Here is a 16698-nt window from a genome sequence, read left to right as displayed (position 1 = left end):
GGTGCTTTCTACATAGCTAACTCACAAATCATTTTTCATAGAAATTTGACTGTATTTTTGAAGGAGACACGTTAAATGGGAAGTGCTTAGGTTTGAAACTACTAGATTTGAATCCTGAGTGTCACTAGTTGTTTGTTTGGAGAAGTCATAATCTCTCAGGATTTTGATTTCTTTCTCTTTATTTAGAGATGGTAATACATCCTTTGCAGAATTGTCACAAAGATTAGAGATAATATACAAAACCCTTGGTAGAATGCATGATCTATAGTAAATAGTGGCTGCAGTAATTATTTCCAGAAGCATTTCAGACAGGAATGTGGTCTGAGAGTCCTAAAAATTTTCTTGATATTTCTGGAAAATAATTTGCAGAATTCTTACTTTGGAAAGATTAAAAAAATATATAATATTGAAGATAGGCTATTTAGTTCACCAACTTTTTTTATTGGTAGCTTTTCAAATTATTTTCCCCAATCAAAGCTTTTAATTATATTTTCTTTGTGAAAAACAAATCAACCTCTATATAAATGAAATTAATATTTGAAAAAACAAACCTACCTATGTAGAAAAGAAAAAGTTTTGAATTTGCAAGTGTATAATATTTAAGTAGAGAACATGGTTAGTAAAAAATTACTTGTGTCCTCATAAGCCACATAATTTGGGCATTTTTGAAAGACTGCTAAATGCTATTTTCTAGTTAAAGAACAAAAATGATTAAGCTTTTCTAACACAGTTTTTCTTAACCAGGGCACTATTGGCATTTAGGGAAGAACAGTTCTTTGTTTTGTGCATTGTAAGATATTTAGCTTTCCTAGTCGCTGCCCACTAAAATACCAGTAGTGCTCATCCCACACCTCCACCATTGTGACAATAACGCCTTATATTTTTCTGGTAATGTGATGGTAACTGTAGTTATCTCTGTTCCAAAAGAGATATATTGTGTGGAGATATATATATACACACACATTAACATACAAAAAATGTATATTCTTTGAGGGACACTATTAGTATCAATAGATAATACTCCATAAATAAGACCAAGAGAGGTAATCTAGAGGCAGAAACCATCATAAAATGTTGTGTATTTCAAGTAATGTATTTTCTTATTTTAAAATTAATCATTTCCAGATTTCATAAAATTGGGCTTGGTTTTAGAGTTTGTACGTGTGCACCTTTGCTGCCTTTTATTAGTTATTAAAATCTGTCAGACTAAATTGACAGCCATTTATAGCTTAGTTGATTTCATTTAAAATGTAGTCCTTTAGTATGCCGGCCAAGGGAGCAGAAGGCATGGTTTGGAAGTTTTCTCTTGCTCAGGACTTGTCCAAAATGGATTAATACAGTTCTTACTCTCATGGAGAGGACTCTACTTCTTACCACTCATCTCAACTATCTAATCATTAATATTACTTTAGCATGTGATAGGGGCTTTACACTAAATATCAGTGTTTGTTATGAGCTCTCTGATTTTTTTTTTTTTTTTTTTTTCTGAGACAGGCTCTTGTTCTGTTGCCCAGGCTGGAATGCAGTGGCACAAACACAGCTCACCACAGGTGTGCACCACCATGCCAGCCTGGTTTTTGTATTTTTTTAGAGACAGGGGTTTCACTATGTTGTCCAGGCTGATCTTGAACTCCTGGGCTCAAGCCCTCATCCTGCCTGAGCCTCTAAAACTGCTGGGATTACAAACATGAGCCACTGCTCCCACCCATTTATTTATTTTTTTTGGAGGCAGAGTTTCCCTCTTGTTGTCGAAGCTGGAGTGCAAGGGTGGGATCTCAGCTCACTGCAACCTCCGCCTCCCGGGTTCAAGTGATTCTCCTGCCTCAGCCTCCTGAGTGGCTGGGATACAGGTGCGTACCACCATGCCTGGCTGATTTTTTGTATTTTTAGTAGAGACAAACTTTTACCATGTTGGCCAGGCTGGCCTTGAACTTGTGACCTCAGGTGATCTGCTCACCTTGGCCCCTCCCAAAGTGCTGGGATTACAGGCGTGAGCCACCGCGCCTAGCCTCCTACCCAATATTTTAAGTTTGTGGACTTAAATAAGTTAGGCCATCCAAAAATTCACCCAATTATTTTGAAGTTATAGCCTAAGATATAAATACTCCTAGGACCAAAAGCTACAGTGGAAATTTAGCAGATAAAAGTTTGAGAGTCTAGAGGCTTGGCTTGCACACTGGGATGATGTTTATTTGCCAAATTGTTCTCAATTTTTTGGCCTAAGCATGCTACATAGCTGTTGCATGAGCAATAGACTTTAAAAAAAGAGAAAGAACTGTTAAACTTTTTTCAAATTAAAAAAATATAAATGCAGAAAAGAGTATAGTATAATAAATATCACCCAGAATTAACAAATATTAGTTAATGAAAAATGATAAAATTAACAGATAGATCATTTTGTGTGTTGTTTGTCATAGGTTTCTTTTTCTTTCTTTTCTTTTTTTTGAGATAGAGTCTCACTCTGTCACCCAGGTTGGAGTGTAATGGCGAGATCTTGGCTCACCGCAACCTCTGCTTCCCGGTTTCAAATGATTCTCTTGTCTCAGCCTCCCGAGTAGCTGGGATTACAGGCGTCTGCCACCACACCTGGCTAATTTTTGTATTTTTAGTAGAGATGGGGTTTCACTATGTTGGCCAAGCTGGTCTTGATCTCCTGACCTTGTGATCTGCCCATGTTGGCCTCCCAAAGTCCTGGGATTACAGGTGTGACCCACCACACCTGCCTTATTTTTCAATAAAAGGAAACAAAAATATTATTGGCAGTTCATCACCTTAATTACTTGGCCACTTCGTCACGTTAAGGAAACAAAATCTTAGTCTCTTGTTTCCCTTCCTTGTCATTTCTCTTCTTTCCCCCTGAGGCAAATACTATTTTGAATTTAGTGTCTGCATTTTTCGTTCATGCTTTTAGATGTTTACTATAAATATGTAGTATCTTTAATAATTATTATAACAGGAGTTGAATGCTTATTGTTGATCAGGTACTATTCACTTAATAACCTTGTGGTTATTGTAAGGATTAAATGAGTTAATAGATATAAAATATAACATATGCACTGTTTTTATTTTCATTTTACAAATAGGGAACTAGACATTTAGAGAGATTAAATAACATATCCCAAGTTCATGTAACTACAAGTTATGGAGCAAGGATTTGAACCTAGATTGTTTGGCTGTGGGTATCATACTATTCATCACTATGATATTCTGCTTTTCTATAATATGTAATATATATTATCATTATTATTATTTGAGACAGGGTCTTGCTTTGTTGCCCAGACTGGAGTGCAGTGATGTGATCATGGCTCACTGTAGGCCTTGACCTCCTGGGCCTAACTGATCCTCCTGCCTCAGCCTCCTGAGTAGCTGGGACTACAGGTACATGCCACCATGCCTGGCTAATTTTTGTATTTTTTGTAGAGATGAGGTTTCACCATGTTGCTCAGGCTGGTCTCCAACTCCTGGGCTCAAGCAATACACCACCTTGGCCTCACAAAGTGTTGGGATTATAGACGTGAGCCATCGCGCCTGACTAGTATATATTATTTTGTGTATTTTTCTTTTTCTTTTTTCTTTTTTTTTTTGTTTTTTCGCTACAAAGATGTATCCAATGTTTTGCGTACTTTTAAAAATACATTTTTATAAAAATGGTATACTATAGGGGTGGTTGTGCAATTTTTCTCAATAACTTCTTTAAAAACCTTTTTCTGAATGAAATTCAACTTGCTTTTTCCCTCAACTCAACATTACTTTTTAAATACATCCACATTGCTACATATGATTTATTTATCTAAGTACTGTATGTTTTATTGATAAATATGCTACAGTTTATAATCTATTGCTCCTACAGATGAACTTGAGGTGGTTTCCTTCCTTTCCTCTTATTACACACAGTGGTAAAATGAAATGAATATCTTATTCAGGTCTCTTGTGTTTATGTGCAAGAGTTTCTCTAAGGATATAATATTTGGGAAATACATTTACCCCTCTTGAAAAGTGCTGTGAGTCAAGATATGAATACCAAAATTCAGTCTATTGTACTATTGGAAAATTTCTAACAGGACTCCTACCAAAGCAGTTCAGTTGCAATTAGCAGTTTCTTTCTTTCTTTCTTTTTTGAGATGGAGTCTCACTCTGTCACCCAGGCTGGAGTGCGGTGGCCAATTTCGGCTCACTGCAGTCTCTGCCTCATGGTTTCAAGCGATTCTCCTGCTTCAGCCTCCTGAGTAGCTGGGATTACCAGCACATGCCACTACTCCCGGCTACTTTTTGTATTTTTTTTTATACAGAGTCTTGCTCTGTTACCCAGGCTGGAGCGCAATGGTGAAATCTTGGCTCACTGCAGCCTCTGCGTCCTGGGTTCAAGTGATTTTCCTGCCTCAGCCTCCCAAGTAGCTGGTATTACAAGCATGCACCACAGCACCCAGCTGATTTTGTATTTTTAGTAGAGATGGTGTTTCACCATGTTGGTCAGGCTGGTCTCGAACTCCTGACGTCAGGTGATCTGCCTGCCTTGGCCTCCCAATGCTGGGATTACAGGAGTGAGCCACCACGCCCGGCCTAATTTTTGTATTTTTAGTAGAGACAGGGTTTCACCATGTTGACCAGGCTGGTCTTGAACTCCTAACCTCCTGATCTGCCTGCCTCGGCCTCCTAAAGTGCTGAGATTACAGGCATGAGCCACTAGGCTCAGCCGGGCCAAGATTTCTTGAGTGATATCCCCAAAGTACAGGTAACCAAAGCAAAAATGGACACGTGATCACATGAAGTTAAAAAGCTTCACTTTGCACACAAAGTGAAGAGACAACCCATAGAATGGGAGAAAATATTTCAAACTACCCATTTGACAAAGGATTAATAACCAGAATACATAAGGAGTTCAGACAACTCTATAGGAAAAAATCTAATAATCTGATTAAAAAAATGGATGAAAGATCTGAACAGACATTTCCCAAAAGGAGACATACAAATGACAAACAGATCTATGTAAAGTTGCTCAACATATTGATGATCAGAGAGATGCAAATCAAAACTACAATGAGATATCATCTCACCCTTAAAATGGCTTTTATTCAAAAGATGGGCAAATAATGCTGGTCAAGATGTGAAGACCGAACCCTTGTTTGTACACTATTGGTGGAAATGTAAATTACTTCAGCCACTATGCGGAACACTATGAAGGTCCCTCAAAATACTAAAAATAGAGCTACCATATGATATAGCAATCCCACTGCTGAATATATACCCAAAAGAAAGGATATCAGTATTTCAAAGAGATGTTTGCACTCCCATGTTTATTACAGCACTGTTTACAATAGCCAAGATTGGGAAGCAACCTAAATGTTTATCAGCAGATGAATGGATAAAGAAAATGTGGTAACTATACAAAGGGATTATTATTCAGCCATAAAAAAGAATGAGATCCTCTTTTTTGCAGCAACGTGGGTGGAACTTGAGGACATCATGTTAAGTGAAATAAGTCAGGCACAGAAAGACAAACTTTGATTCATTTGTAGGAGCTAAAAATTAAGACAATTGAACTCATGGAGATAGAGAATAAAATGATGGTTACCAGAGGGTGGAAGGGTAATGTATGGGGGGTGTTGAGTGGCAAATAGGGATGGTTAATAGGTACAATAATATAGATTGATAGAATAAATAAGATTTAGTATTTGATAGCACAACAGATTAACTACAGTCAGCAATAATTCATTGTATATTTTAAAATAACTTGGAGAGTACAATTGGAATGTTTGTAACACAAAAAAATGATGAATGCTTGAGGTGATGGATACCTCATTTACCCTGATGTGATTATTACACATTGTATGCCTATATCAAAATAACTCATGTACTCTATAAATATGTATACCTACTATGTACCCATAAAAATTAAAGAGTGTATATCTCAAAAATGAAAAAGTCACTTAGATGGCAAACTTACCGAATTGTTCAGTTTAGCAGACAACTATGTTTTTTGTTGTTGTTTTTTGAGACAGAGTCTTGCTCTGTCACTCAAGCTGGAGTGCAGTGGCACAATCTCGACTCACTGCAGCCTCCACCTTCCAGGTTCAAGTGATTCTTCTCCCTCAGCCTCCTGAGTAGCTGGGACTACAGGCACATGCCACCATGCCCAGCTAATGTTTGTATTTTCAGTAGAGGCAGGGTTTCACCACGTTGGCCAGGCTGGTCTTGAACTCCTGACCTCAGGCAATCCACCCTGCTTGACCTCCCAAAGTGCTGGGATTATAGACGTGAACCACCGTGCCCAACTGACAACTGTGTTTTATATAGTCAATGATGTTTTATGTACTTTACATATGTTTTATATATTACTTTAATATCTTGTTATTTTTCTAAAGTTTCTTTTCTGTCTCTGTTCAAATTATAATCAGCCTAGCCTTGCTCTGCACTTAAGTCTCTGTTCTTTTTTTCTACCCAGATGATTAACTTAATTCCTACAACTCTCATAGTGGAAAAATACTGAGCTAAGTAATAATAAAATGGAAGAAGTGAGGTTTGGTGCTAAATAGAACTTGGTTCCAGTTCTGGTTCTACTAGCTCTGTATCCTTAGACAAGTTATTTCACTTCCTGAGCCTATATTTCTTTTTCTGTAAAATGGAGATGAGACCTATCTTGCTATTTTTTTTTTTTTTTTGAGATGGAGTCTCGCACTTTCACCCAGGCTGGAGTGCAGTGGTGCTGTCTCAGCTCACTGCAATCTCTGCCTCTTGGGTTTAAGCAATTCTCAAAGTGCTGGGATTACAGGCGTGAGCCACTGTACCTGGCCATGTTTTGAGGATTAAATGAGGAAATGCTTGTAAAATTCCTGATTTTTTTTTTTAAGTGGTCAAGTGCAGTTCACCCCTGTAATCTTAGCACTTTGGGCGGCTGAGGTGGGTGGATCACTTGAGGCCAGGAGTTCAAGACCAGCCTGGGCAACATAGGTCTTTTTGAAACTTTGTATTTAAAAAAAAAAGCTGTCAAGGGTGAGACCCATGACTCTGTGTTTTAAACAAGCTTCTCAGGTAGTCTGAAGCACATTATCAACAGACACACTTTGAGAAATGCACTACCCTTAGGTCCTTAGTTCCAGGTCTAGGTTTGCTAGTAAATAGGTTATAGCATTAATTTTTAGCATTTCCACTTTCTGGGCCTTATGTTTCTTCAAATATAAAATGAATGACTGAACTCGATGTTTTTTACTAGCTGTAAAATTAGAAAACTTTGGTTTTAAAAATTATTTTTTTTTTTAGTGATGGAGGTCTTGCTCTGTTGCTAAGTCTAGTCTTGAACTCCTGGGCTTAAGAGATCCTCCTGGCTTGGATTACAGGAATGAGCCCCTGCACCTGACCCTATTTTATTTTATTTTTATTATTATTCCTTTGTTTATTTTGAGACGGAATTTCGCTCTTCTTGCCCAGGCTGGAGTGCAATGGCATGATCCTGTCTTACTGCAACCTCTGCCTCCTGGGTTCAAGCGATTCTCCTGCTTCACCCTCCTGAGTAGCTGAGATGACAAGTGTCCGCCACCATGCCTGGCTAATTTTTTTGTATTTTTAGTAGAATCAGTGTTTTGCCATGTTGGCCAGGCTGGTCTTGAATTCCTGACCTCAGGTGATCCACCTGGCTTGGCCTCTCAAAGTGCTGGAATTACAGGCGTGGGCCACCGTGCTCAGCCTGTGTTTTATTTTTAAATTTCTATTTCTATTTTAGATTCAGGAGGTATGGCAGATTTGTTACAAGGGTATTGTGTGGTGCTGAGGTTTGGGCCTCTACTGATTCCATCACCCAGATAGGAATAGGAATAGGATAGATACACAATAGGAAGTTTTTTTAGCCCTTGCCTGCCTCCTTCCTTTTGGAGCTTCCAGTGTCTGTTGTTCCCATCTTTATGTTCGTGTGAACCCAAGATTTAGCTCCTAGTTATAATTGAGAACATGCAATATTTGGTTTTTTGTTTCTGCAGTAGTTCACTTAGAATAATGGCTTTTAGCTGCATCTGTGTTGCTGCAAAGGACGTGATTTCATTCTTTTTTATGACTACAAAGTTTTTGTCTTATAACCCTAAATTTTTTTTGAGACAGGGTCTCGCTCTGTTGCCCAGGCTGGAGTGCAGTGGCGCTGTCACAGCTCACTGCAGCCTCAAACTCCTGGGGTCAGGCAATCTTCCTGCCTCAGCCACCTGTGTAGCTGGGACTACAGGCATATGCCATCATGCCTAGCTAATTTTTACATTTTTTCATAGAGACAAGGTCTCACTATGTTGCTCTGGCTGATCTCAAACTCCTGAGCTCAAGTGATCCTCTTGCCTTGGCCTCCCAAAGTGCTAGGATTACTGGTATGAGCTACTGCAGCCAGCCAACCCTAAATTTTTGTTCTTGTGGATGTAAATATTTGGTCTGGTGGTGTTGATGCCACTTTTTGGCACGATTTAATGGAAGTACTTAAATGTTTTGTTCTTTGGGAACTCAGAGTATTCTTCCTTCTTTGAAGACTGTGGTAGAACTAGATTAAGCAAAAATATTCAGGGAGATCTCTTGGAACTTCAGGATGCAGTTAGGCCTTAAGAATTGGAGATTAGAGCAGAATAGGGAAATGTTTTCCCCTGCAAATTGGCCTCAATCTCTTGACTTCTTCTGCCTTCCAGGTGGTATTATAGAAAATGGCCTTGGCCAGCAGCTCCTGAGTTTACATGGCTTCCATTTTAGAAAGCTGCCATTGAGACTGGAATATCTTAATTCCAATTGCAAATAGCCAGGAAGGTAACTGTGATTGTACACACTGGGTACAGTGCTGACTTCTGGCAATGTCTAAGAAGGCAGACTCATGTTGTTAAGATGGCCCTGGGATTCTTGCCACTTTTCTTTGAGTTGCAGGGCTTGGTTGGAAGTGGTAGTGGTAAACTGGGTAGGTAGCCACCTCCTTTATGATAATATTTCACTAATTGAGGAATCACAATGTTGTATTTTGCATAGAACCATTACAATTGAGTCTCATGGGAAAAAGTAGAAATAAGGAGAGACAGGCTAAAAGAAAAAGTAGGCTTATGCTTTTATTCTTAGTTATGTACCAGATGGGATGGAGCCTTCTATAGTTACTTCTACTGGACTGTGCTGTTTCATCAACAGTGAATTTTTAGATTGCTTTTAGATATAGTTTTCCTTTTTAAAAATTATATAATATATAATTTTGAAGTCTTCTTGTAATCTTTGTTTTATATATTTGGAATTAATTTTTCAAATAAAGAGAAAATTATATGAGGCTATAAAGGGCATTGGTAAAAAGAAGCAGACAAGCTTTGCATTTTTATATATATATATTTTTGAGACAGTGTCTCACTCTGCTGCCCAGGCTGGAGTGCAGTGACACAATCTTGGCTCACTGCAACGTCTGCCTCCCAGGTTCAAGTGATTCTCCTACTTCAGCCTCCTGTTATAGGTGCTTGCTACCATGCCTGGCTAATTTTTATGTTTTCAGTAGAGATGGGGTTTCACCATGTTGGCTAGGCTGGTCTCAAACTCCTGACCTCAAGTAATCCACCCGCCTCGGCCTCCCAAAGTGATGGGATTACAGATGTGAGCCACTGTGCCCAGCCTCCCTTTTAATTTTATCTCTGCCTTTTAGTGACTGATTTTTTGATCTCTCTATGAAATGAACATAATAATCCTTATATCATGGATTATCTGAGAATCAAATGTCATGATGTGTGTCAAGCTCTTATACTATGTTTCCTAGAAAGTAGGTGCTCAATGAATGATAGATATTATCAGTTACTTTGTTACTTAGAATGTAATTGGTGATCTTTATGATATTCTACTCATGGCAAAGACTGACTGTATCTTGGGCTTTAAATATATCAGTGTTATTTGAGGGTAAAGGCATAAAGCATTTTTTAGTTCTGAAAACCAAGAACTAGAATGTGAAAGGAAATATTTTTGCATTGAGCATTTAATGCTATGTATTTATTCATTAAAGAATTGAAGTGGAAATTTTTTTGATCTCTTGTTTAGTGTCAAACCAGAAGAGAAGTAAAATTCAACAAAAATTTATGTGTGGAGTTCCTTCTTAAAAGAAGAAAAAGGTGATTATTGAGACTATGGATCGGAGCAAACGGAATTCAATTGCAGGATTTCCTCCACGTGTAGAGCGTCTTGAAGAGTTTGAAGGAGGTGGTGGAGGAGATGGAAATGTGAGCCAGGTCGGAAGAGTTTGGCCATCTTCATATAGAGCTCTTATAAGTGCCTTTTCCAGACTGACACGTTTGGATGATTTCACCTGTGAAAAAATAGGGTCTGGCTTCTTTTCTGAAGTGTTCAAGGTGAGTGATACTTCAGCTTTTCTCATATTGTCTTGCTATGGTCACATTCACTGCAGGTTGATAGTTGTGTTTAATTAGGATGTAGGATTTGCCTAATCAAGGTGCTGTAGATCTTGAACACTGTTCTAAATTCTCCTTTCAAGCTATTTATTAACTTACATTAAGATATTTTGTTTGAATCTCAAAAATAATATGTGCTGGTTAAAAATTCAAATTGTATTGGAGTCTCTTCCACCTCATCTTTACCCCTACCCACACATGTGTATATGTATCCACACATACATTCTCCAGTAATAACCACTATTAACAGTTTGGTGTATATACTTCTGAACTCTGTGTTTATACATACATCATGCACACACCTTATATACATATATTAAAATTATATATATATACACCCACATATATTGTTTTTGTTTGCTTATCTTCAGTAAAATTGATAGCTGGATATAGTGGCATGCATCTATAGTCTGAGCTACTCAGGAGGCTCGCTTGAGGCTATGAGTTTAAGAGCAACCTGGGCAACATAGCAAGGCTCTGTCTCAAAAAAATATAAGCCCTTAATGCTCCTAAGCATTCGTATTTCCCTAGTTCACACCCTCCCTCAGGAGGGTCTTTTGTACCTTTTCTTCTCTCATCAAATTCCAGTATTTCCTCTCTCATCCTTATTGTCAGTAATAATGAATTGCTTCCTAATTCACTGAGAAAATTGAAGCAAGTAGAAGAGAACTTCCATAGACTCCCATTACTACAAATAGCTATCTACACACATCTTTACACAGTTATTTGGCCTTTATACCTTGTGCTATGGATCAACTACCCATGCTCCTAAGTTCATTATGTCTGTTTATATTGTACATCCCATTTCTACTTGCCTACTGATAGGCATTGCCTAAGAAATTCTCCCCTCTCTTTTCTACATTGTATATTCACTACTAAGTATTCCCATTAGCATGTTAAAAAAAATTCTTTTAAGGAAAAAAAACCATTTTGGCTCTATTATTTATTTTATTTTATTTTATTTTTTGAGATGGAGTCTCACTTTGTCACTCAGGCTGGAATGCAGTGGTGCAATCTTGGCTCACTGCAACCTCTGCTTTCCAGGTTTAAGCAATTCTCCTGCCTCAGCCTCCCTAGTAGCTGGGATTACAGGCCCCACAACCACACGTAGCTAATTTTTATATTTTTAGTAGAGACAGGGTTTCACCATTTTGGCCAGGCTGGTCTTGAACTACTGACCTCAAGTGATCCGCCCGCCTCAGCCTCCCAAAGTGCTGGGATTGCAGGCATGAGCCACTGTGCCCAACCTATTTTATTATTTTATTTTATTTTTTGAGACAGGGTCTTGCTCTGTCACCCAGGCTAGAGTGCAGTGTGGTGTGATCATGGCTTACTGCAGTCTTGACCTCCTTGGGCTCAGATGATCCTCCCACCATAGCCTCCAGAGTAACTGGGACTAAAGGCGCATGACACTATGCCCGGCTAATTTTTGTATTTTTTGGAGAGATGGGGTTTCACCTTGTTGCCCAGGCTATTCTCAAACTCCTGGGCTCAAGTGATCCACCTGCCTTGGCCTCCCAAAGTGTTGGGATTACAGGCAAGAGCCACCACACCTAGTCCCTATTGTTTTTTTTATTAATAGCTGTACTTTCCCATGTCTTTTATTTTTGGACCAAAACAGCTCCAGAATTGTCTCTACATACCTTCTCTAAAATACTTTTTACTGCAGTAAAATGTATATAACAAATTTATCATCTTAGTCATTTTTTTTTTTTTTTTTTTTTGAGACGGAGTCTCACTCTTGTTACCCAGGCTGGAGTGCAATGGCGCGATCTCGGCTCACCGCAACCTCCGCCTCCTGGGTTCAGGCAATTCTCCTGCCTCAGCCTCCTGAGTAGCTGGGATTACAGGCACGCGCCACCGTGCCCAGCTAATTTTTTTTGTATTAATAGAGACGGGGTTTCACATTGTTGACCAGGATGGTCTCGATCTCTCGACCTCGTGATCCACCTGCCTCGGCCTCCCAAAGTGCTGGGATTACAGGCTTGAGCCACCGCGCCCGGCCTTAGTCATTTTTTAAGTGTACAGTTCAGTGTCATTAATTAATTACGTTTATAATGTTGTACAACCATCCCCATTATCCTTTTCCAGAACTTTTTCATCATTCTAAGCAGAATCTCTGTATCCATGAAACATTAACTCACTAATTCTCCCTTCTGTAACTGTAAATAGGTTCATTACCCAATGCACACAGCAAGTCAATAAGCTGAAACACCAGGTTGCAGCAGAGAAAGGTTTAATCATAGGGCCACCAAATGAGGAGATGGAGGGAAACCTCAAATCCATCTCCCTAGAAGTTTGGGGCTAAGGTTTTTAAGTGTTTTGGAGTGGGCCAAACTGTGGCAATTGTTTACTGGTTAAAGAGTACAGGGAGAAGTCATAATATCTTCTATTCTACTTTCTGTTTTTATGAATTTGCTTATTCTAGGTACCTTATGTAAGTAGATTATATAATATTTATCCATTTGTGTCAGAGTTAATTCACTTAGCATAATGTTTTCAGGGTTATCCATGTTGTAACATATATCAGAATTTCATTCTGGCTAATATTTTATTATATGTATATGTCATATTTTATCTGTTTGTTGATGGTGGAGTTGTTTCCACCATTTGGCTCTTGTGAATGATGCTGCTATGAATATGGATATACAAGTATCTGTTTGGTTCTCTGCTTGGAATATTTTTGGGTATTTAGCTGTAAATGAAATTGCTAAGTCGTATGAATACTTCTATGTTTAACTTTAAGAAAAGACTATGGTAAAATACATATAAAATTTACTATCTTGGCTGGGCATGGTGACTCACACGTGTAATCCCAGCAGTTTGAAAGGCCAAGGCGGGAGGATTGACTGAGCCCAGGAGTTTGAGACCAGCCTGGGCAACATGATGAAACCCTATCTCTGGGGAAAGAAAAACAAACAAACAAACAAACAAAACACATTTTTTTTCTTACCATCTTAATAGTATTTAAGTATGTTAAGTACATACGTAACAGTTGTGTTACGTATGTACACATGGTTATGCATCCAAACTCCAGAACTTTTTCATTTTGCAAAACTGAAACTCTGTACTCATTAAACAACTCCCCATTTCTCCATTCCCCCCAACCCCTGGCAACAACTATCCTACTTTATTTCTAAGCGTTTGACTACCCTAGATATCTTATGTAAGTGAAAACATAGAATATTTGTCTTTTTTTTTTTTGACTGCCTTATTTCACTTAGTCAATCTATGTTTAACTTTTTGAAGACCCACCAAACTGTTTTCCATGGTGGTTGTGCCATGTTACAGTTCTATCAGCAATACATAAGGGTTCTAATTTCTCCACATGCTCACTGACACTCATTTTTCTCTTTTTCTTTTTCATGATAGTCATCCTAATTGGTGTGAAAAGTGGTGTCTTGTGGCTTTGATTCGCATTTTTCTAAATTACTGGTCGTATTGAGCATCGTTTCATGTGTTTATTATCTTTTTTGTATATCTTCTTGGAGAAATGTGTATTTGAATCCTTTGCTCATTTTTGAATTGTGTTGTATTTATTTATTTTCTATATAGGGAATATTTATCCCTTCCTAGATATATGATTTGCAAATATTTTCTCACAAGTTGTAGTTTGTCTTTTTACTCCCTTGATGGTGTCATTTTTTGCACAGATGTAAAATTTGATTAAGTCCAATTAATTTTTTCTTTTGTTACCTTTGCTTTGTGTCAATCCAAGAAATCATCACCAAATCCAGTATAATGAAGATTTTCCACAATGTTTTCTTCTAAGAGTTTTATAGTTTTAACTCTTACATTTAGGTTATTGATCATTTTAAGTTAATTTTTCAATATGGTGTAAATAAGGATCCAATTTCATTCTTTTGCCCTGGATACCAAGTTTTACAAGCACTATTTGTTGAAAAGACTGTTCTTTTCCCATTGAGTGGTTTTGGCACCCTTCATGACACAGTCAACCATCTTAGCAAGGGTTGATCTTTCTCTCTCTCTTTTTTTTTTGCGACAGAGTCTCATTCTGTCACCTAGGCTGGAGTGCAGTGGTGCTATCACACTGCACCCTTGACCTCCCAGGCTCAAATGATCCTCCCACCTCAGCCTCCCAAGTAGCTGGGACTACAGGCACACACCACCATGCCTGGCTAATTTTTATATTTTTTTGTAGAGTTGTGGTTTCATGATGTTGCCTAGGCTGGTCTTGAACTCTTGGGTTCAAGTGATCAGCCTGCCTCTGCATCCCAAAGTGCTGAGATTACAGGTATGCACTGCTGTGCCCAGCCTCTTTCTTTTTCTTTTTCTTAGAGACAGGGTCTCACTTTGCCACCCAGGCTGGAGTGTAATAGTGTGATCATAGCTCACTGCATTCTCAAACTCCTGGACTCAAGTGACTCTCCCATCCCAGCCTCCCAAGTAGCTGGGATTACAGGCATGTTACTGCCACGCTGGCCAATTTTAAAGTGTTTTGTACAGATGGAATCTTGCTGTATTGCCCAGGCCGATCTTGAATTCCTGGGCTCAAATGATCCTCCTGCTTCAGTCTCCCAAAGTGCTGGCATGATAGGAATGAGCCACTGCATGCCTCCATGCCCGGCTAATTTTTGTGTTTTGAGTAGAGACAGGGTTTCACCATGTTGGCCAGGATGATCTTCATCTCTTGACCTCATGATCTGCCCGCCTCAGCCTCCCAAAGTGCTGGAATTACAGGCATGAGCCACTGTGTCCGGCCAAATATTTTTTCATATACTTACTTGCCATCTGTATATCTTATTTGGAGATATGTCTGTTCAATGTTTTAATCAGGTTGGTTTCTTTTTTTTTTTGAGACAGAGTCTCACTGTCTTGCCCAGGCTGGAGTGCAGTTGTGTGGTCATGGCTCACTGAAACCTTGTACTACCAGGCTCAAGTGATTCTTCCACCTTAGCCTCCTGAGTAGCTGAGAGTACAAGCATGCATTAGCATGCTTGACTAATTTTTGTATTTTTTGTAGATACGAGATCTCTACAAAAAAAAAAATTGAGTCTTCCTATCCATGAACATGAACTATCTCTCCATTTTATTTAGTTCTTCTTTGATGTCTTTCATCATCAGAGTTTTGTGGTTTTTCTCATATAGATCCTGTATATGCAGTCATAATGATATTTCAGACAATGATGGACTGCATATAAAATGGTGGTCCTATAAGGTTATTATAGAGATAGGAAATTCCTGTGGCCTAGTGACATTGTGTACCTGTTGTAACATCATAGTGCAATATGTTACTCATGATAGTGGTATTGAGGGTGCTACTAAACCTACTACAGTGCCAGTTGTATAAAGTATAGCACATACAATTATGTACAGAACATAATACTTGCTTATGGTAATAATTGACTATGTTAATGGTTTATATATACTATATTATACTTTTAATTGTTATTTTAGAGTGTTCTCCTTCTACTTATTTAAAAAAAAAGTTAACTGCAAAACGGCCTTAGGCAGGTCCTCTAGGAGATATTCCAGAAGAAGGCATTTTTATCATAGGATATGATAGCTCCATGTGTGTTATTGTCCCTAAGACCTTCTGGTGAGACAAGATGTGGAGATGGGTGACAGTGATATTGATGATCCTGACCCTCTGTAGGCCTGGGCTAATGTGTGTGTTTGTGTCTTAATTTTTAACATAAATGTTTAAAGAGTAAAAAATATTTTTTTCAATAGAAAAAAAGTACAGAATAAAGAAAGAAAATATTTTTGTACAGCTTGGTACAATGTGTTTTTGTTTTAAGCTGAGTGTTACTGTGAAAGAATCAAGCAATTATGTTTTTTAAATTTCATTCTGTTTTGTTTTTGAGGTAGATCTCACTTTGTCACCTAGGCCGGAGTGCAGTGGTGCAATCTTGGCTCACTGCAACCTTGAACTCTTGGGCTCAGGAGATCCTTCTGCTTCAGTCTCTTGAGTATCTGGAACTATGGGGATACTACTGTGCCCGGCTAATGTTTAAAATTATTTGTAGAGTTGAGGTCTCACTATGTTTCTCAGGCTGGTCTCTAACTCCTGGGCTTATGTGATCCTCCTACCTTGGCCTTCCAAAGTGCTGGGATTATAGGTGTGAACCACTGTACCTTACTGAGGCCCCATTAAAAAAAAAATCACACTTAACACAAATTTATCTTTTCTTTCAAAGGCTATCCTTTTTTCTTTTTCTTTTTCTTTTTTTTTTTTTTTTGAGACGGAGTCTTGCTCTGTCACCAGGCTGGAGTGCAGTGGCATGATATCAACTTACTGCAACCTCTGCCTCCTGGGTTCAAGCGATGCTTCTGTCTCAACGTCCTGAGTAGC

The 16698-nt window shown here is 38.5% G+C and overlaps 1 protein-coding gene across 4 annotated transcripts in view; it reads left to right on the top strand.

Moving 5' to 3' along the window:
* Positions 1 to 16698, top strand: part of TESK2 (testis associated actin remodelling kinase 2) — a 150677-nt gene that overhangs the window by 22663 nt on the left and 111316 nt on the right. For all 4 annotated transcript variants that reach the window (XM_064372287.1, XM_064372289.1, XM_064372288.1 and 1 more), the window contains exon 2: positions 10015 to 10322. In XM_064372287.1, coding sequence (XP_064228357.1) covers positions 10101 to 10322 — 222 coding nt within the window. In that variant the 5' untranslated portion in view covers positions 10015 to 10100. The remainder of the gene's footprint in view (positions 1 to 10014; positions 10323 to 16698) is intronic.

Source organism: Aotus nancymaae, unplaced genomic scaffold (assembly GCF_030222135.1).
Source record: "Aotus nancymaae isolate 86718 unplaced genomic scaffold, 86718_ANA_hifiasm-v0.15.2.pri h1tg000007l, whole genome shotgun sequence".
In the NCBI taxonomy this organism is placed as follows: domain Eukaryota; kingdom Metazoa; phylum Chordata; class Mammalia; order Primates; family Aotidae; genus Aotus; species Aotus nancymaae.
Note: the sequence above shows the minus strand (reverse complement) of the source record. Positions and strands in the feature narration are given on the sequence as shown.